The sequence below is a fragment of the Rhinolophus sinicus genome, linkage group LG04, assembly GCF_036562045.2.
Source record: "Rhinolophus sinicus isolate RSC01 linkage group LG04, ASM3656204v1, whole genome shotgun sequence".
NCBI classification, from domain to species: domain Eukaryota; kingdom Metazoa; phylum Chordata; class Mammalia; order Chiroptera; family Rhinolophidae; genus Rhinolophus; species Rhinolophus sinicus.
The window spans coordinates 156,236,977-156,257,012 of record NC_133754.1 but is presented as its reverse complement, the minus strand read 5'-3'; the positions used below and the strand labels follow the sequence as shown (position 1 = coordinate 156,257,012).

Sequence of the window (20,036 nt, the reverse complement as noted above, 5' to 3'; positions counted from 1 at the left end):
ATGAGGACAGAAAGGGGTCTAAATTAAAGTTCCCTCAAATGAATAAAGGAAAGAAAACGCAGGTACCCTTGTTTACCACCCCTAAGCCCCCATTCTTCATTACCGCCCACTGGAATGCAAAGTTGGAACTACCACTCCGCCAGAAGCCCATCAAATCCTCAAGATGTCAGGTCACCAGGCAGCCTCTGGAATGACAGGCTAATACCCCTCCCCCCACACCCCCCAAAAAAGAAAGGTCCAATCCAATAAGTGCAGGTCACTCTGCCCTCTGGGGCAGTTCCAGCCGGCGCAGGGATGGTTCAGATGGGAGGACGAGAGGGGAAAGACAGACCACCTTTCTTCCCTTACACCCTCAGCTGAGGAAACAAAACAAAGACAGCCGCCCTCCTCCCCCGGTCGCCTCTACACTAGCCAGAGAGGCTTTCCTATTTCCCGGTGCAGTCTAGCCTCCCGCCCCCGCCCCCATGACAAAGAAAAGGCACTTGGTGAGCAAGGCCTTCCTGCCTCCACGAGTGGGGGAAGGGGCTGCCGAGGTGAGGAGCCCCCTCCGCTCACCCGCGCTCACACTCGCTCACCCTTGGCCCCGAAAACAGCCAAAAGCGGCTAAGAACAGAGGCCTCTGCCGGGGAATCCGGGTCTAGGAGGGGATGGGGGTACCTTGAAGTAGCCGCCTTCATAGAGGGTGTTGGGGGGTCCGAAGATGGCAACCTCCCAGTTGTAGAGGTCGGACTCATCCACCAGGGTGATCCGGAAGCCCTCCACCGGTTCCTCCTGCAGGGATTTCAGCTCCAGCATCAGGGCCTTCTGTGAGCTGGTCATCTGCTGCTGGGCCATCGCGGCTGCGGCGGCGGCAGCGCCGGGCCGGGGCCCCAGTCCTCACGCACCGGCCGAGCCGGACCAAGCCCCTCCCCTCCGCTCGCGCTCGGGCCGGGCCGCACCGGGCCCTTGTCTTCACACACCCGGCGGGCCGGACCAGGCCCCAGACGGCCCGTGGGCCGACCCGGGTCCTCCTCACACACGACGCGGGCCGGGCCCTCCTCCTCACACTCGGGCCAGGTGGGGGGAGGGGTTCAGGGAGTTAAGAAAATTCGCTGCCGGTCCCGGGCCTCCCCCCCCCGGAGGGGGCCTCAACTTAGGGGGGGGGGAGAAGAGGTGGAAGCCCAGGAAGGCGGCGAAGGGCAGGCGACGGTGAGGGGAGGGGGGCAGGCCGGCCCGGGAGCGCCGCGCTCGCTCGCCCTCTCGTTCTCCTCAGGGGCCGCCGGAGCCGGAGAGCGCGCGGGGCCAAAGGGCGGGGGGAGCGCAGTGCTCGGGGGTCTCGCGGCGGCAGCGGCGGCGGCGGCTGCGCGTGGGGAGGGGCGACAGCGGAGGAGGAGGAGAAGAGAGAGAGCGCCTCGCGCCGCGGGAGCGACGGAGCGGAGAAGAACGAGGGAGGGAGAGAAGGAGGAGGGGCGCGCGCCGGGATGGGGGGAGGCTCTCGGCGGCTGGCGGCCCGACGCGCTTGCGCGCGGCCCTCCCTCCCCCGCCCTCCTCGCCCTCCTCCTCCTCCTCCTCCCACTTCCCCGCCTCCTCTCAGTGGCCCAGCGCGGTGGCGGCGCTTTGTGACGCCAGCGCGTGTACCCCGCCCTTAGGGCCGAGCAGCTGTGAGGGCGGAGGGTAGCCTCAAGGGATGCCCTTGGCCCCAAAGTGACGGTTGGATGCCCTGGTTCCTTAGGCGCGCCCGGGAAGGACCTCTGGTCTTAGAGCCATCAGCGCCTTCCTACCGCATCCACAGGCCTCCTCAGCCATCCTCCCAGGAGCCCTGGTCCCCTGCAGGCCCCTCCCCGTGACACACAGTCCGCTGTCCCTACACTCTGCAGATGCTAGACAAGGATGTGCTGAGAATGTGGGCCTTATCGGTGGGAACAAGCGTCTTGACATCTCTCTGCAGGTCCAGCCCTCAGGCCAGTGTGTCTTTGGAGGGCAGTGTGTGGCACCCATTGGGGGGGTGGGTGAGGCCAGTTTCCATTGAGAAATGGGGAAGGCAGATAGGCCAGCTTCTACTTCCCTTAACTACAAAGAGGAAGCTTGTGGGAAATAGAGAAATAATAATACTGATTGAACCTAGGTTCCTGGCCCTTCTCTCTGTGATTTGAGGCAAGTGCTCTGGCTATCCCTCAGTTTACCCATTTGTAAAGTGAAGTACTGTGGGTGAACTTTGACCCCCTACAGAGCCTTACAGCTTGAAGCTCCAACCTGGGATTGAGGGACTTTTAAGATAATCATGGCTGAAGTGAGATGTGGAGACAGTCTTCAATCCCCATGATTTAGATGGACTACCCCTTTCTCTTAGGAAAGCATGTCCTATGATTGCTGTCTAAATGTTTTCTATTATAGAAAAGCCAACATACTGTGAAAGTTCCAGAATTGGGGGATCAGAAAGATCCTTGGTTCCAACCCTGGCTCCACCATTTATATTACCTCTTCCTTTTCCATCATCTTCTGTAAAAGAGAGTTAATTATATGTAATATAAGCAATTGTAAAGATTAATTGAGATTATCTATACACAAGGTTTAGCACAATGACTGGAACATGGTAAATGATCCATAAGTAGGAACTTTAAAGGAAGAAAAATAATTTAAAGGCATAGCTGTATTCTGGATATGATCCTTCCCACTGGTTAATAGACTTTTTCACAACAGGTTTAGATTTCTAGAAAAATTGAGAAGATAGTACAGAGAATTCCCATATTTTCCAATAGGCACCCAATTTCCCCTATTATTAGCATCGTACATTAGTATAGTACATGTATTACAATTATGAAACAATATTGATATTAACTAAAGTCTTTACTCACATTTCCTTAGTTTTTACCTAATGTCCTTTTTCTGTTCCAGGATCTCATCCTGAACACCACATTATATTTAGTTTTCATGTTTTGCTAGGTTGTTTTTCACTTTGACAGTTTCTCAGACTTTCCTTGTTTTTGATTACCTTGACAGTTTTGAAGAGCACTAGTCAAGTATGCTGTAGAATGTCCCTCAATTAGGATATGTGTTGTTTTTCTCATAATTAAACCAGGATTATAGGGTTTTGGGGAGATTACAGAGGTAAAAAAAACAAAAACATTTTCATCACATCATATCAAGGGCACATAATGCCAACATGACATCAGTGTTGATATTGACCTCACTCACCTGACTGAGGTAGTGTATCAGGTTTCTCCATTGTAAAGTTACTCTTTTTACCTTCTTTAGATACTGTACACTTTAGAAGGAAGTCTCTATGCACAATCCACACTGAAGGAGCCCTTTCATTTTTTTGTTCTTTTTTTCTCAGAAGTGAGTTCTCAGTATTTTAATGAATCATTCCCTAGCGCCCAACTCTATTCAGTAGGCCTTGAGGCCAAACGCCACTGGAATTAGAGCTCACTTCAGAGAAGGGGGACTGTTTTAGTAGTGCAGCCTCACCTCCCAAAATGATGGTATGTGACTGATTCTGACTTCCTCTCCTCCACCACTCAATTTAGGGACAAGAAGATTGCTGACCTGGAAACGTGGGAGATGATGTTGACACCTTTAATAACAAGACTGTGAATAGACAAATAGGCAGAAAGTTCATCTTCAAAGCATTTCACCCACATAAACTCATCACAGCCCCACCCTGACCCAGAAGTTGGTAGATCCTTAGCCTAACCCACTGGCACCCAGATCAGAAGCTGTGCCCTGGGCTCAAATCAACTCACAAACTCATACTAAATATCCACAGTGGCCATGGCCCTAAGCCGGGTGACTAATAAACATACACCTGTCTAGGAGGCTCACAGCCTAGTGTGTTACTAATGCATTGTGTACTTAAGGTCCTACATTCTTAGGTCAGAGGAACTAGAATTCCACAGCACTTGTCTCATGCCTTTTTATCCTAGCAGGTAAGACAGTGTTTATTAGTAGGTTGCCACTGTGTCTTATTCATCCCTGGATCCTGAGCAAAAAGCACACTGTCTGACATAAGGTACACACTAAGTCATTGTTCTCCTGGGCTTGCAACTAAGGGCAGGAAGACAATCATTAACAAAACAAAACAAAAATCCCAAATTGGGGCAGCCGGTTGGCTCAGGTGGTTAGAGCACAGTGCTCATAACACCCAGGTCGCCGATCCGATTCCCAGATGGGCCAGTGAGCTGCAAACTCCACAAATAGATTGAAAACAACGACTCGTCTTGGAGCTGATGGGTCCTGGAAAAACACACTGTTCCCCAATATTCCCCAAGAAAAATTTTTTAAAAAATCCCAAACTGAACCCCACCTTCCACCTCCATGTCTTATAGGATCTCTCAGACACATAGTAGGTGCTCAAGATTATAAATTCCACAAGGATGACACGTTTTATTCATAACCCTATACAAGCTACTACAATGTTTGGCAAACAGTGGGTACTCAAAACATATTTGTCAAAAGAATGAATGGCAGAAACAGCTTCCTAGAGCTTTCTCACATTGTTTCATAATGACAAGTAGAGATTGACTTTGCTGATTGGTGCCCTCTGGTGGTAAATAAAAAACAGGATATTTATTCTAAGTATGGCATCACCTGATGCTCTACAACCAGGGCTCTTCTGAAGAATCTATTACCTTTCTTGCAAAGAGAAAAAATAATGGAAATCTTAGTAAGATAAATGAGAGGGAGTGGTATTTGCTTTAGAAAGATTCTGACTTTATAGAATGACTCTGTTTAGGGGGCCAACATTTTTTTCATTCTGCGTATATTAACTAACACATGTAAGTCTTGAACAGTGGGCTTAAGGAGCACTAATCTTCCTTTAATAGCAACAGCTAACATTTGCTGTGTATCAATATGTGACAGGCTCTTTATATGCAGTATCCCACTTAATTCTCACAAAAATCTATAACATGGCTATTTACTGAGTATAAAAAAGCTTAGAAAGGGTAAGAAAGTCACCCAATGTCACTCTGAGTAAATGGCAGAACCTGAGGTTGAACCTTGGTCATCCCACTTTAGTGTGACTGCTCTTAACCACCAAGCTGTAATGTTCCTCGTCTAATGTGCCCACAGCAATCTGTGCATATCATAACACGCCAGAGCTGTGCTACAATTATTTGTTTACATCTTTCTCCGAGCATCCAAGGTGCTCTTAAGAGACATTCATTCACTCAACAAATATTTATTGAGTGCCTGCTATATGACAGACCCTGTGCCAAATACCAAGGATACAATAGTGAATGAAACAGAAATGACTGGGTCCTTACCTCATAGAGCGTACATTCTAGTGGCTGAGACAAAAAATAGCCAAAAGCAAGTAATCAATAGACAAATAATATTGAAGATTTCGGTGAATTCTATTGAGGGTGATTAAAGGAGGGCCTAAGACTGAAAATGTTGGGGTGGATGCAATTTTAGATGGAAGCAGGGCAGGGGTAGAATAAATCTCTATGAGGTTACATTTAAATTAGTAGAGGGACCAGCTTGTAAAATGTGAGGGCAAGAGCATTATTCTAGGTCTCTGGCTTGTGGTCATGTCTTATTTATCTCTTTATCCTTGACACTGAACACAGGGCTTGACATTAAGTGTCATCCAATGTGGAATGAATGGTTGACTAATCTCTCAGCTCTTTGTTCTTCCTCTGGCTTCAATGGTGCTGTTTCCTCCTCTCAGTCAATTCAAACTCAAATCATGTTTCAAGATTTAGCACAAGCCCCATCTCCTCCAGGAAATCTTCCTTAACAATCAAAACACTCTTCAGCCAGGAAGAGGGAATTCCGGCCATTTGTGACAACATGGATGAACATTAAGAGCATTATACTAAGTGAAGTAAGTCAAATAAAGACAAATACAAATACTGTATCATCTCACTTATATGTGGAATCTCAAAATGCCAAACTCATAGAAACTGAAAGTAGACTGGTGGTTGCAGGAGCTGGGGAGTGGGGGGAGAGGAGAAATGAGGTGATGTTGGTTAAAAGGTACAGACCTCCAGTTATAAGAGGAATAATTTCTGAGGATCTAATGTACATCATGGTGACTATAGTTAAAAATACTGTATTGTATACTTGAAAGTTGTTAAAAGAGTAGATTTTAAATGTTCTCACCACCACCACCACAACAAATGGTTACGTGAGGTTAAGGATGTGTTAAATATATTAGCTAACCGTATTGTAGTAATCATTTTGCAATATACATGTGTAACAAATCATCACATTGTACACCTTACACTTAAACAATGCTATATGTCAATTATATCTCAATAAAGCTGGGGAAAATAAACATTCTAAGTAAAGAGGGTAGGATGAAAGTTCAGAGGGCCAGGACAAGAAAGGATGATAGAGTAGGGAAACTCCAAATAGTTCAGTATGCTGAGCATAAAATTTGACGGAGGCAATGGTAAGAGACAAGGCTGGAAGGTTAACAGCAGTCACATTAATTCATTCAGTAAACATTTATTATTTATGGTGCGCTAGGTACTGGGCATGTAGAACTGGTCCTTGTTTTCATGGATTCCCAGTCAAAGGCAAAGAGATGTCAGACCATTGATAAACAATCAAATGTTGTTTTTTTAAAAAGCACTAAAAAGGAAATAAATGGTGTGATAGGGGAAGAAATATTTCAGATTGGGTGGTCAGTGAAGGCCTAACTAAAGAGGTGATATTTATTCTGAGAGCTGAAAGACAAAAAGGGGAAAATACCAAGAAAAAGCATTCCAGGCACAGCAAACAGCTTAGCTCAAATTTCTATGGTGAGGAAGAACTTGATACAACCAAGGAATTGAAAGAAGGCTGATGTTGCTGGAGTTAAGTGAGCAAGGGTGGAGTTACCAAGATAACGGATGGGATAGTGAATGAGGGACCATATTGATGATAGCCTTGTAGAAATTTGTATTTCATTCTAAAAACAGTTGTGAGTGTTGACCTTAAAAATAAAGCAGTTATTTTATCAGCAAAAATAGTTTATTTGGGAAGAGCAAAGAATTGCAATTTGGGACAAGTAAGCCATAGCAAAAGCCATAGGCAAGTCCAACAAGCAGAAGAGAGGAGCATAATTTTATGGAGAAAAAAGGAGGAAGTTGAGAGGGATTGTTCTGAATGAAAGTCCATTGGAGAAAAGCAAGAATTCAGGGAGAAGACCGTTTCTTATTGGCTGAGTTGCTGGGGTAGTTGATTTCTTGTAGGAGATGCACTACAATTTTCTTGTTGGGGCCTAAAGTCGATTCTTTCCTTTTGATGATTCTTCTGTTAGGGTCTGTAATTGACAATTCTTCCTGTAGTTGACATTGAGTGGTAATTGTGTGAGAGTTTCCCTTTCTAGCCTCCTGACTCCATTTTAGTGAGGTTTCCCTTTATTAATTTTCACAGGAGCCACTAGCGAGTTTTTAAAAGGAGAGTAACATGATAGTATTTTAGTTTCAGAAAACTCATTCTGGCAACCATGTGGAAATTGACTGAATGACAAATCCACTCTTGCGAAAGTTCCTCTAAAAGCTATTGCATAAACTGATCTATAGTGGTTACTGTTGGGAAGTAATGACTAGAAGGCAGCATGAGGGGAGATTCTTTTCTGGGATCTGGTTACATGAGTTATGTTTGGTTTGTGAATATTCAAGTTATACCCTTATGTGAATTTTTCTGTATGTATATTGTACTTCAATAAAAAAAAATTAAAGAAAAAGCTATTAAACTGTCCTATATGCTTCAAAAATATTGTCATAAAAGACCAAAAAAGGGAGGGCTCAGAAAAAAATTGAGAGAAAATAAACATGACTAAATTGATGTATAATCTTGCATCAGGAAATAAAATATTACTACATAAAGGATATTAGTGGGATATGGGCTTTGCATAATAGTATTGAATCAAGGTTAAGTTTCCTGAATTTTATAATTGGACTATAATTATATGGGCGTTCATTATATTTAGTATTGCAATGTTTCAGTAGATTTGGAAATTTTAATAATACACTGGAGAAAAACTATTATAATAATCTAGAGACAAAATAATGTGACTTGGACTAAACTTGGCAACAAAGACAGAAAAGGGTGAATAAATTCAAGACATTTTGGAGGTAAAGCTGACAACATTGGTAATTGCTAAAACGTGGTAGATGAAGAAAAGACGACAGATCACTGGTGTAAATAAACAAACTTTTCCCAGAGGGCCCAAATTGGTTCCGCCCTTCCCCTTTTGACCCACGTAAAGGAAGTGAGGAAAAGGAAGCGACTGCCAAGCGACCGGAAAGCTTCCGGTCTGATGTCGCAAAGAGACCGTAAATCGAACCCTGTTTAGCCCCTCCCTCATAGCGGGCGGTCCTGGATAGTGACAGAACCAATGGGGAGCAAGTCCTCGGTCACTCACCCAATGGCTCCGGAGCTGGGCGGAGTCCTGCAGCACGAGGCTTGATTGAGGCACCTCACCAATCCTCTGGGGCTGTCCTAGCAAGGTATCTTGGGGTTCCCCAGGCAGTCTCTCGGGGTGTGCAGCAGAAGTGCTGAAGGGGTCCAGCTTCTGTGGAGAGGTCTCGGCAGATCTGTCACGGCAGGAAGAAGTGCCGCCGGCTTTAAACCCCAAGTGCAGGAGCGAGACCTGGACCCGGAGGGATGGGACCGGCGCCTGCGGGAACGCAGCTTCGTGGAGCTGCTGGGGAACCCGAGGTGGGTGAGCCATCTGGGAAGAAGGGATGCTCAACGTGCTGGAGGTTGGCAGAGCCTGACCGCTCGCCAGCAAGGAGCTCGAGGGCGATTCCCTCTGGAGGAGCTCCATTCGCCTGATGCTTCCAGCCTGGGGCACATGGTGGCGCTCCTGGAGTGCTCCAGTAAGGCTCTCCCTGGAGTGGGTCTATGGACGGGGCCGGGGTCCAGGGCTGGAAGGAAGAAGGAAGGTTTGGGATCCTGCAGACCACGGTTTGAAGCCTTCTCACAGTATAAGCATATGAACTGTGAAACCTCGACCTCATGAGACCTTCAAGTGTCCGTTTTCTTCTAGGATTATTGTGAGGATTGGGTGACTTGGTATATTCTCCAGAGCCAGTAGGTTCTTGTTCTTTCCATCACTAATGGAGTACAAATGTATACAGTCTATAGTCAGAGCTTGCTAGGGGAAGTGGAATCTGGCAGGATTTGAACAGAGCAAGAGTGGAGATGGCATTTGCGAAGTCCCAGGACTAAGCCAGCAGAAGAGGAAGCGCCCTGATGCATGGTACATGGAAGTAGAAGGACCTCAGGCATTGCTTAGGGCAGGACCCAGTCAGCTACTCCCCCTACCAGCTGCAAGCAGAGCTCCATGCTTGTGCTGTCAGGTAGACAGAGAGCCCTCAACTCAAGGAGTTTTCAGCCTAGAACTCAGTAATGTTCTAAGTAATGATTATCCTGAGTTTTAACACTCTCACTCCCATTCAAAAGAGAGACCAAGAGCAGATGAAGCTTTTACCCACATCCTATCATGGTGACACTTCAGGTAGTGGACTCTAGACATCTGTGACCTCACACTGTCTTTTCCCTCTCACTGGCCGCAGGTGATGGAGCCATCTCTGGAAGGCACAGCCAAGGACGGGAAGAAGGAATCAAAGAAGCGTACAGTGGCTGGATCTTCAATGGAGGGCCTTCTGCGGCCAGTGAAGCTCAGCCGGGCAGAACTATACAAGGATCCTACCAGTGAGGAGCTGAATCACCTTCGGGAAACCGAAAGCCTATTCCATTCTAGCTTGCTTCGTTTACAGGTACTGTAGGGTAGCTGGGGTTTAGGTTAGGGGGGCAGGTCTGAGATCCTGAAGCTGAAGGACTCTCCCCTAATCCTTTACAGGTAGAGGAGCTACTGAAGGAAGTGAAGCTGTCAGAGAAGAAGAAGGAGCGGATTGATGCTTTCCTACGGGAGATCAACCAGCGGATCATGAGGGTGCCCTCAACCCCTGAGACAGAGGTAAGGCTGGTGGTATGGGGAACTGGAAAGCCCAGAGGAAGTCCTCAGTGGGGGCATCTGAAACAGGGGCCTTGCTATTCTCTGGAGCTGGTTCTCACTGCCAGGAGGCTCAGCGGGGAGTGTGGTCAATCACATGTTCATTCATTCAACAAACAGTTATGTGCCTTGCAGTAGTTGTGTTCTTAGGATATATTAGTGAACAGAGCAGCCTATGTTCTAGTGTTGGGGTCATGGACAATGATAATAAGCAAGATGATCAACATTACAAGGTAGTAAGCACTATTGAAAGAGGAAAAAAATAGGACAAAGCAAGAGGATTGTGGGAGTATCAGAAGTTGGGAGTGGTTTGCAATTTTAAATAGGGTAGATGAGTTAGGCCTTATTGAAGTGACATTTTTGTGAAGATTTGAAGGAAGTGAGTCAGCCATGTAGATATCTAAGGGAAGAATTGCATTCTAGGAAGAGGAGACAGCCAACACCAAGGCTCAAAGGCAGAAGTAGGTCTGGTACGTTCCTTGGAATGAATGAGGGGAAGATAAAAAGAGATGAGCTCAGAAAGGTAACGGAGGAAAGGTCATTTCATTCAGGTCCTTGTGCACCAAAACAAAGACTTTGGCTATTCTGGGTGAAATGGGGGACTACTGCACGGTTTGTTTTGTAGAGCAGTGATGTGATGTAATTTCAATTTTAAGCAGTTCACTCAGACTGTTATGTTGAAGTAGAATGGAGGGGGACAAAGGTATAATGAGGGAGACTAGTCAGGAACCTCTTATGCAGTGATTCACTGAAAAATGGTGGTGTCTCAGACTAGGGTAGAGAAGTAGAGTAGTCAGAGTCTGGATGCCTTTTAAAAGTGAAATGGTTGTTCTTAACAGATGAGACAAGGTGATTTAAATGTTTTTGGCTTGAGCAATTGGTTTGGAGTTGCCTTAATGGGGAAGATGTGTTTATAGGAAGATCAGGAGTTTGGTTTTAAATATGTTGATGTGTTGAATTTAAGATGTCTACTAGCCATCAAGGGAACGTGTTCAGAAGCCAATCAAATCAGTATATATCCCTATCTCTGTCCCCACAGCTGATTGACCAGGCATGGCTCCCGGATGGGGTTCAAGTCCCTCTCCATCAAGTGCCCTATACTGTGAAAGGCTGTTTCCGATTCCTGCCCCCAGCCCAGGTCACTGTTGTGGGCAGCTACCTTCTGGGCACCTGCATCCGGCCGGACATCAATGTGGATGTAGCACTGACCATGCCCAGGGTGAGATCCAGAGTTTGGGGAATGAAGAGGCTTGCCACTGTGCCACCGACAAATCCCTGGGTCCTTCTCTCCTTCTCTCCTTCCTACCTGATACTTGCCAGCAGATTGAAATCTGAATTCTAAATCAAAAGCAGACCACTGCAGTCATCTTTAGAGGGCCACCTACATGTGCCTTTGGGCCAAATGCTGCTCCTTTAGACCTTTGTGAACTGGGTATTGTGTTGCTAGCCCTGACTCAGATGCTCTGGCCAGCAGAGAATTCCTCGGGTTGCTAAGCTATGACTCTCACCTTGGCTTCATTTTGGCCCCCAAGCTCTCCAACAGCAAGTACTTATGTCCCTGGCCATCTTTCTCTTCTCCTGACCCCCTCCAGGAGATCCTACAAGACAAGGATGGGCTGAACCAGCGCTACTTCCGCAAGCGTGCTCTCTACCTGGCGCACTTGGCTCACCACTTGTCCCAAGACCCCCTCTTTGGAAGTGTTCGCTTCTCCTACACCAATGGCTGCCACCTGAAACCCTCACTGCTGCTGCGGCCGCATGGTGGGAGGCACACACCGGGCTAAGGGCACAGTATGGGATGACAAATCCAGTGGGGGAGGCACAGGGCCCTCAAGTCCAAAGTGAGAGGCTTGGGCCTCAAGTTTGAGGGCGAAGGTATAGGGAACTCAAATTCTGAGGTGGGAGTGCAAGGGGCCCTCAACTAGCGAGGGGGGTGGTGGAACAGGGGTCCCTCTGGCTCGAGGAGGCTATAGGGTCTTAGCACCCCTTGTCCCCCACCAGGGAAGAATGAGCGACTGGTTACTGTACGTCTGCATCCATGCCCTCCACCTGACTTCTTCCGCCCGTGCCGCCTGCTGCCATCCAAGAACAATGTGCGCTCTGCCTGGTACCGAGGGCAGAGTCCTCCAGGGGATGGTGAGCAGGCATTGGTGTCAAGGTGGAGCTGGAAGCAAGGGTATTGTGAGGACTTTTCTCATGGCTTTTCCTTTCCTCCCACAGGTAGTCCAGAGCCCCCCACCCCTCACTATAACACATGGGTCCTGCAAGACACAGCCCTCGAGTCCCATGTGCAGCTGCTGTCAACCGTGCTAGGCTCAGCCTTGGGGCTGAAGGATGGTATTGCACTTCTGAAGGTCTGGCTACGGCAGCGGGAACTGGATAAGGTGAGTTGGGAGTGACCCAGCTTCCCTGCCTCGCTGAGTGGTGGGCTGGCTCCGAGCTTGGGCCTCTGTCTTTCTTTCAGGGCCTGGGAGGATTTAGCGGGTTCCTTGTCTCCATGCTGGTTGCCTTTCTTGTGTCCACACGCAAGATCCACACCACTATGAGCGGCTACCAGGTTCTGAGAAGCGTCCTGCAGTTTCTGGGTGAGATGGCTAGACTTGGAAAGGCCAAGGATTCCACTCATCCTGGGAATCCTCTCATCTTGTCAGGGATTATAAGTTTTCTTGCCATCAGACCGATGAGCAAACTGAGTGTCAGAGGCAGACAATCGCAGCCACCTGGCCAGAGGGAGGGTGTCATTAGGCCTGGGTTCCCAGGGTCAGGGGTACTTTCTGACACACCCACGTTCTCTGGTTCACTTCAGCCACAACAGATCTGACAAGCAACGGGATCAGTTTATGTCTCAGCTCAGATCCCTCCTTGGTGAGTGGGGTAGGGCTGAGTCTGGGCAAGGAGGCCTGGAGGTAAGGCCCCAGCCCTGACTGGCTTCTCTCTACCCCTCCAAGCCGGCCCTGGCTGACTTCCACCGGGCCTTTCCTGTTGTCTTCCTGGATATCTCAGGCCGTCTCAACCTCTGTGCTGATGTCACTGCGTCCACTTACCACCAGGTACCAATGGTCTTCCATTCCTGGGTTACCAGATGTCCCAGCCTAGGCTTTGTCCCTTCTGCCTGTACCAGAACCTCAGAAACTCCTCTCCAAAGAGCTTAGGTCAGGCATGTCTGAGACCTCAGGTCAATGAGGGGAGAAGTACAGTGGTGGCAGTCTCACATCTGAATCCCTGTGGCCCCAGGTGCAACACGAGGCACGGCTGTCTATGGTGTTGCTGGACAGCAAAGCTGACGACGGATTCCAGCTGCTGTTGATGACTCCCAAACCCATGATCCGGGCTTTTGACCACGTTCTGCAGTGAGTTAGGGGGGCAGGGTGTGTCAGCGGGTCCTGTTTCCCTGGGGCTACAGTGATGGGGCGCAGGTCCTCAGCTCAGATTTTCCTGGTTGTTGCGGGGGAGATACTTGAGGCCAGCAGTCCTGATTCTCCCTCTGTCCTTCTATGCCCCACCCCCAGTCTCTGCCCCCTGAGTCGTCTACAAACAGCATGTCACCGGCTAAAGCTATGGCCAGAGCTGCAGGACCACGGTGGGGACTATGTGTCAGCTGCTTTGGGCCCGCTAACCACCCTTCTGGAACAGGGCCTGGGGTCCCGGCTGCACCTGCTCGCCCACTCTCGGCCCCCAGTCTCAGAGGTGAGGTGGTGTAGATTGGGGAGTTTGTGAGTCTGAGGGGGCTTGGATCCAGGATTCCAGGAAATACAAAAGACACACCATCCCTCTAGCTAGAAGGTGGGTTTCCAGACTCAGTGGGGGGATTCTTGGGTTGAGCTCAGCCTTTCTGTACCCTCCAGTGGGATATCGGCCAGGATCCACCAAAGCACAAGGACTCGGGGACCCTGACGCTGGGATTGCTCCTTCGGCCTGAGGGACTGACCAGTGTCCTTGAGCTGGGTCCAGAGGCTGACCAGCCCGAGGTGAGGAACCCTGGGGTCTGAGGGGTGATTTGACCCTGTCTTGGGAAGCCCAGCATGTGCACTGGAAGGAATGGGGTGGATCGTCCTCATGCCACCTGGATTGAGGCCCGTCAGGGAGATTTCTCAGAGCCCTTCTTTGTTGATCTCTCCCATCACCCCTTTACTTGCTTCAGGCTGCTGACTTCCGCCAGTTCTGGGGATCTCGCTCCGAGCTTCGGCGTTTCCAGGATGGAGCCATTCGGGAAGCTGTGGTCTGGGAGGCAGCCTCAATGTTCCAGAAGCGCCTTATTCCCTACCAGGTGGTCACCCACCTCTTGGCACTGTGAGTGTTAGCATCGGAATGCCAGTTGTCAGCCTGGGGCTGGGGAGCCTTTTAGGAGGGTCGGACCCGGGCTTTGGGGTGAGCATCTCACATCCAACAGCAGCTGACTCCTAGCACCCAATGCCACACTGTGTCTGTGCCCCTTTTCCAGCCATGCTGACATCCCAGACACCTGCGTCCACTATATGGGGGGCCTCCTGGATGCACTGATCCAAGGCCTGAAAGAGGTAAGGGCCCTGGTTCAGGGCTGTGATCAAGGCTGGGGATCATAGACTAGTAGCTTATGTGGCAGAATTGGGTGGTGGGTGGAGAGCCCTTCCCTCAGTGAAGCTGCACTTCTCAGAGTGTCCAGAAGAGGGAGCGCTGGCTCTGCAGCAACAGCCTGAGCCAGGGCAAAATCCCAGGTGGTGGTGGGGTTCTGTAGGGTCCCGGACTCCTGACTGTCTTCTCCCTCGCAGAACTCCAGCACGGGTGAGGAGGCCCTGGCAGCTGCGGTGCGTAGCTACGATGACCTCAGCCGCTTGCTGTGGGGGCTGGAAGATCTCCCGTTGACTGTGTCTGCTGTGCAGGGAGCTCACCCAGTGCTGCGCTACACTGAGGTGAGGTGTAAGAGGCAGGGAGCCCTTTCTGCTTGGTGACCGCCACCTCTGCTCCACTCACCTGGTATTCACCCTTCCAACGCCTGACTCAGGTGCTCCCTTTCCCTCCAGTCCCAGGCCCCTTCCTCAGTTCTTCTGATTCCATAGGTGTTCCCACCAACTCCAGTCCGGCCAGCCTACTCCTTCCATGAGCACCTACGAGAGCGAGCCTCGCTGTTGCCCCGGCCTGACAAGCCCTGTCCGGCCTACGTGGAGCCCATGACTGGTGAGGGAGCTCTTCGGAGGGGGTGAGAGGGACTGTTTCCAGCCCTGGCCACAGTCTGAGACCTCTCACTCTTCTCCCCAGTGGTATGTCACCTGGAGGGCAGTGGTCAGTGGCCACAGGATGCTGAAGCCATACGACGGGTCCGAGCTGCCTTCCAGCTGCGCCTGGCAGAGCTGCTGATGCAACAGCATGGGCTGCAGTGCCGGGCCACGGCCACACACACTGATGTCCTCAAGGTTAGGCTGGTGCAGGGCAGGGATACCCCAGGGAGGGAGGGGACAGGTGTGTCAGGATGCCTCAGGCTGACATGTACATCCCATCCCATCTCTTCCCACAGGATGGGTTTGCGTTCCGGATTCGTGTGGCCTACCAGCGGGAGCCGCAGGTCCTGAAGGAGACGCGGAGCCCTGAGGGCATGATCTCACTGAAGGACACGCCCGCCTCCCTCCGCCTTGAGAGGGACACGAGGCAGTTGCCCCTGCTCACCAGCGCCTTGCATGGGTATGGCCCTCGGCACAGCCTCTTCTGTCCATAGACCTTTTTCTGCCCCATTCTTCTCTCCTGGCCACCTGTCTGTCTGGGAAGCCAGATGGTGTAATAGTTAGGGATATGAGTTCTGGAGTCAGGCAAATTCTAGAATCGTGGTCCTGCCGCTTCACTGGCTAAATTCCTCTGGGTAGGATTCCCCACTCCCATCCACAGGACCTTATTTTTCTCATCTGTAAGATGGGAATAATTCTAGGATCAATCTCTTGGGTCATTAGTTAGGAAGACGTGAGGTTACACATGTAATGCATTAGCACGGAGGCCAGTGTTGGGTAAAGGTCAAATAAACAGCAGAGCTAGGACTGAAACACTGTTCTTGGGCCCTCAGTGCCCAAGTCTCATTGCTGCTACCATCTTCCCCTCACAGACTCCAACAGCAGCACCCAGCCTTCTCGGGTGTGGCTCGGCTGGCCAAGCGGTGGGTGCGTGCCCAGCTTTTGGGTGAGGGGTTCACCGATGAGAGCCTGGACCTGGTGGCTGCTGCCCTTTTTCTACATCCTGAGCCCTTCACGCCTCCCAGGTGATTCCTCTACCTTTTCCCTAGCCAGTTAAGTTCCCCTTGGGGCTTTTATCTCTCATGCTGCACTTTCTCTAAATGGGAGAGAATGGCTGAAGTAAGTGATAGAGGGTTTCTCGGACACCTCCCCCCACTTCTCGACCCCCACCCCTGCCCAATCTCTGCCAAGGAGTCGTGGCTCCCTAGACTATGCAGGAAGCCTGCGGACGTGTGGCTGGACCCCAACTTTGCTTACTGCTTCCCCTCAGCTCCCCCCAGGTGGGCTTCCTTCGGTTCCTTTTCCTGGTATCAACCTTTGATTGGAAGAACAACCCCCTTATTGTGAACCTCAACAGTGAGCTTACTGGTAAGTGGTGGCACTGGGAGCAGACTACTGGAAGAACTACCTTTTGTGGAGTGCAGAGTAGGACAGGCAAGACTTTTCCCTGTCAGTCTGCTATGTTTTCTCTGTGCCTCCCCATTCCAGATATCTGTACCTGAACCTGACTGCCTTGGGGTGGGGAATTAGTAGGAAGAAGAGGCCCAGATCAAGCCTTTAGGGAGCCCTTAGACTATAGAGATGTTTTTTGCCCACATGGTAACCAGAAATGGAATGGACTGGGGGTGGTAAGCGGGCTACCTGGGGTCTGGGAAGAGGGGTGGAGAGTGGAAAGGGGAATCTGAACACCAGGTGAGAAGTCTTATGGGGAGCAGGAAAGGGTCCAGATTAGAATAGATGCCCAGACCTTTTAGGAGGTAGAAGTGGTGATTTCTGGTTGTAATAAGAGAAGCTCCTGTTCATAGCAGAGAAGAAGGTGTCAGCTTTCTAATTCCCCAGGTGTGTGGGAGCTGGGAGGGGGCCAGGGGCAAGCCTTAGCTTGTATAGGCCCAGAAACCAGATGGGTGCCAGGCAGTGGAAAATTCTGCCTCTGGTCTGAGGCTGGGAGTTTAATGCCCCGCCCAACTGAGGCATATGCGGTGTCCCTTTCATTGCTTTTGTCACCTGGAAAATCCTGTGATGTGAATTTGCTGAGTGTACAATAGGAGGACCTGGGGCAGTAGAGAGTATCTGGGGGAGAGGGGCAAGCTGAGCCAGGATGCTTTCTTGTCCACAGTGGAGGAGCAGGTGGAGATCCGCAGGGGCTTCCTGGCAGCTCGGACACAACTTCCTGTCATGGTCATCATTACCCCCCAAGATCGCAAAAGCTCTATATGGACACAGGATGGACCCTCGCCCCAGGTTCAATCCCATCTCTGCCCCCAAATATGTGGTTTTCTCCCTCAAGGAAAAAGCAGGCCCTGCCTGAGCTAAGAGAGACGTGTGATGAGGCCTGACCTATCTGTGTCTGTGTACCCCCAGATCCTCCAGCAGCTCGTGGTCCTGGCAGCTAAGGCCTTACCTGTCCTAGAAAAGCAGCTAATGGATCCCCAGGGGCCTGGGGACATCAGGGTAAGCCCCTGACCAAGACTGGCTCCAGGGCCTCTGGGGACTCTCCCTGTGAATTACAGAAGTCTGAGCTCCAGGGGCCCTCAAGGACGCCCAGTCCCCTTGTTGGTGAGACTGAATCCAGGGAAGGCGTTGAAGCTGCCAAGGTGCCTGGCAGTGGCGGAGCCTGGAGGAGAACCAGGGCCCCCGCTTCTAGCCTGTGCTCTTCCTGCGAGACCCAAAGTGGCACCAGTTGGATCTTGGTGTTCCCACTTTCAAATGAACATTCAGGCCCATAATGTGTGGTCACGCAAAGGGGGGGTGGGAATCAAGGTGGGCAGGTGGAGGGGTTGTTTTGGTCCAGCTTCCAACTCTAAGTGGGCACTGCCGACACTCCCTGTCCTTCCTCAGACAGTGTTCCGGCCCCCTTTGGACATGTACGACGTGCTGATCCGCTTGTCTCCCCGCCACATTCCCCGGCACCGCCAGGCGGTGGACTTGCCAGCCGCCTCCTTCTGCCGCGGCCTGCTCAGTGAGCCGGGGCCCTCGTCCCTGATGCCCGTGCTGGGCTATGACCCTCCTCAGCTCTATGTGGCACAGCTCAGGGTAGGTCCTGAAGGACTGACTGACCCAGCGGAGGGGATTCCCAGGTGGAGCTGGGCCCATGCAGGTGGCTCTCAGATGCCCTCTTGTAATCTTGTCTCTGTCCTGCCCTTTCCCAGGAGGCCTTTGGGGACCTGGCCCTTTTTTTCTATGACCAGCACGGCGGAGAGGTGATCGGTGTCCTCTGGAAGCCCACAAGCTTCCAGCCCCAGCCCTTCAAGGTGTGCTGGCTGGGGACAGCCATGTGTTCCTGAGTGTGTACATGTGGTTTCATGTGGGCACGCATGTCTGTGTGTGGCCTGCTTTATGAGTGACCCTGTGTCAGGTGTGAGGTGTGTGTGTCTTGGTGTCTCTGGATGTGCCTTCATGACACTTCATTTCTCTGATTCCCTCAGGCCTCCAGCACAAAGGGCCGCATGATGGTGTCTCAGGGTGGGGAGCTGGTGATGGTGCCCAATGTAGAAGCAATCCTGGAGGACTTTGCCATCCTGGGCGAAGGGCTGGTACAGGCTGTGGAGGCCCGAAGTGAGAGGTGGACTGTGTGATCTCCAGTCCCAGGAGCAAACTGCAGTTGGACAGCAGGACTTCAGACCTGTGGAGCAAGATGTTAGTGGTGAGCCCACCATCATTGCATATGGACCTCCATGGAGAGCCTGCTGGCTGAACATACGGAATCTTCCCCAGTCAAAGTCCTGCCCCAGTTTTCTGTCTGATGCTCCAGCACTAGGGCAGGGACCACGATGTCCTACGGAGTCCCCTGGACCTGACCGAACTCCCAGAAGATGACTGGGAGCCAGCTCAGAGAGGGAACTGAATGACCCCAGAAGTTCCATCTACCTGTCAGCCATGGCCTGGGACTTTTTGTTTTCTTCCTCAGCTGCTCCAAGAAGCCTGGAGAGGAGGGCATGTGCCCAGAGCTGGGGCTCTGCCCCCTCCTATTGCCAGAATGTGTGCCTGGACCTCAGCATGCCCTTCAGTGCCTTGTCAGCCTTGAAATGCAGCCCAGAGAAGATGCGGCACTTCTGAGGGCCACCAAGTACCAGCATTGACGAGTGGCAAGGGGGCTATGTGTGATTAATAGATCACATTAAAGGGGCACAATGCCCTCCTGTGTTGGTTCTGCCTCTTTGTAGGGTGGGGTCATGGAAAACCAGCACAGAGGATAGGAAGGGGCTGGGTGGGTGAAGAGGCGAAGGGGAGATGGTCCCCCAGTCTAGGAGAGCTACAGAAGCACACTGAGTGCTGCCTTGGCCTCACAGTGTCACAGCCCCTCCAGCTCTGTGCACCTGCCCATTCATGTCGTGAACTGTCCCTGCTGTGCTCCATTCATGTCGTGAACTGCCCCCCCGCTGTGCTCCATTCATGTCGTGAACTGCCCCCGCTGTGCTGCAGTGGCCGTGCAGAAGTGAGCGACCAAGTCCTGCTCCAGGAGCTCCCGTGCCCTGAGTGAGGGGGCTGCTGCTTCCTTCCTGCCTGATCCATACCTGCGGCCTCTCCTCCATCTCCCATGATCCTGGCTGTTTTTCCAGACTCAGCTCAAATGGTGCCGCCTCCGTAAACCCTTCCCTCGCACCTAGCCTAAGGGGCTCTTTCTCTCCTCTGAAAAATTAGAGCAGTTACTGTCTGTTCAGTTCACTCTGCAGTCACGTACAGCACTATGAACTCTTCTGTTGCCTTAGACTCTGATTTAAATTTGAATTACTTAATTTCCCCATGTTCTAGGCTTGTGTGCCTTTTTCACATGGTTTTAACCTTATCTCCTATATGGAAGCTCTTTGGGAGCAAGGGAACCTGTTTAAACATAAATTTCATGACACCTAGTACAGTGTGCTCTACTCAAGTAGTGAACAGGTGTGTGCAGAAAGGGGTACTTCGCC

At 50.8% G+C, this 20,036-nt stretch overlaps 2 protein-coding genes across 2 annotated transcripts in view; one reads left to right on the top strand and one right to left on the bottom strand.

Annotated features, from left to right (window-relative positions):
• The window catches only part of UBE2R2 (ubiquitin conjugating enzyme E2 R2), an 88,630-nt gene extending 86,778 nt beyond the window's left edge, over positions 1 to 1,852 (bottom strand). The window contains exon 1 of the mRNA XM_019734336.2: positions 658 to 1,852. Coding sequence (XP_019589895.1) covers positions 658 to 834 — 177 coding nt within the window. The 5' untranslated portion in view covers positions 835 to 1,852. The remainder of the gene's footprint in view (positions 1 to 657) is intronic.
• Positions 1,853 to 8,359: 6,507 nt separating this feature from the next.
• Positions 8,360 to 19,274, top strand: NOL6 (nucleolar protein 6). The gene is made up of 26 exons (XM_019734313.2): positions 8,360 to 8,634; positions 9,495 to 9,698; positions 9,782 to 9,898; positions 10,974 to 11,153; positions 11,527 to 11,695; positions 11,936 to 12,070; positions 12,155 to 12,318; positions 12,399 to 12,519; positions 12,741 to 12,799; positions 12,883 to 12,984; positions 13,169 to 13,284; positions 13,444 to 13,621; positions 13,780 to 13,902; positions 14,076 to 14,224; positions 14,376 to 14,451; positions 14,683 to 14,823; positions 14,971 to 15,088; positions 15,170 to 15,324; positions 15,426 to 15,589; positions 16,002 to 16,154; positions 16,400 to 16,497; positions 17,246 to 17,370; positions 17,491 to 17,580; positions 17,968 to 18,162; positions 18,279 to 18,380; positions 18,555 to 19,274. The coding sequence occupies exons 1-26, from the start codon at positions 8,581 to 8,583 to the stop codon at positions 18,702 to 18,704; spliced, it is 3,438 nt and encodes a 1,145-aa protein (XP_019589872.2). The 5' UTR covers positions 8,360 to 8,580; the 3' UTR covers positions 18,705 to 19,274.
• The last annotated feature ends 762 nt before the right edge of the window (positions 19,275 to 20,036 follow it).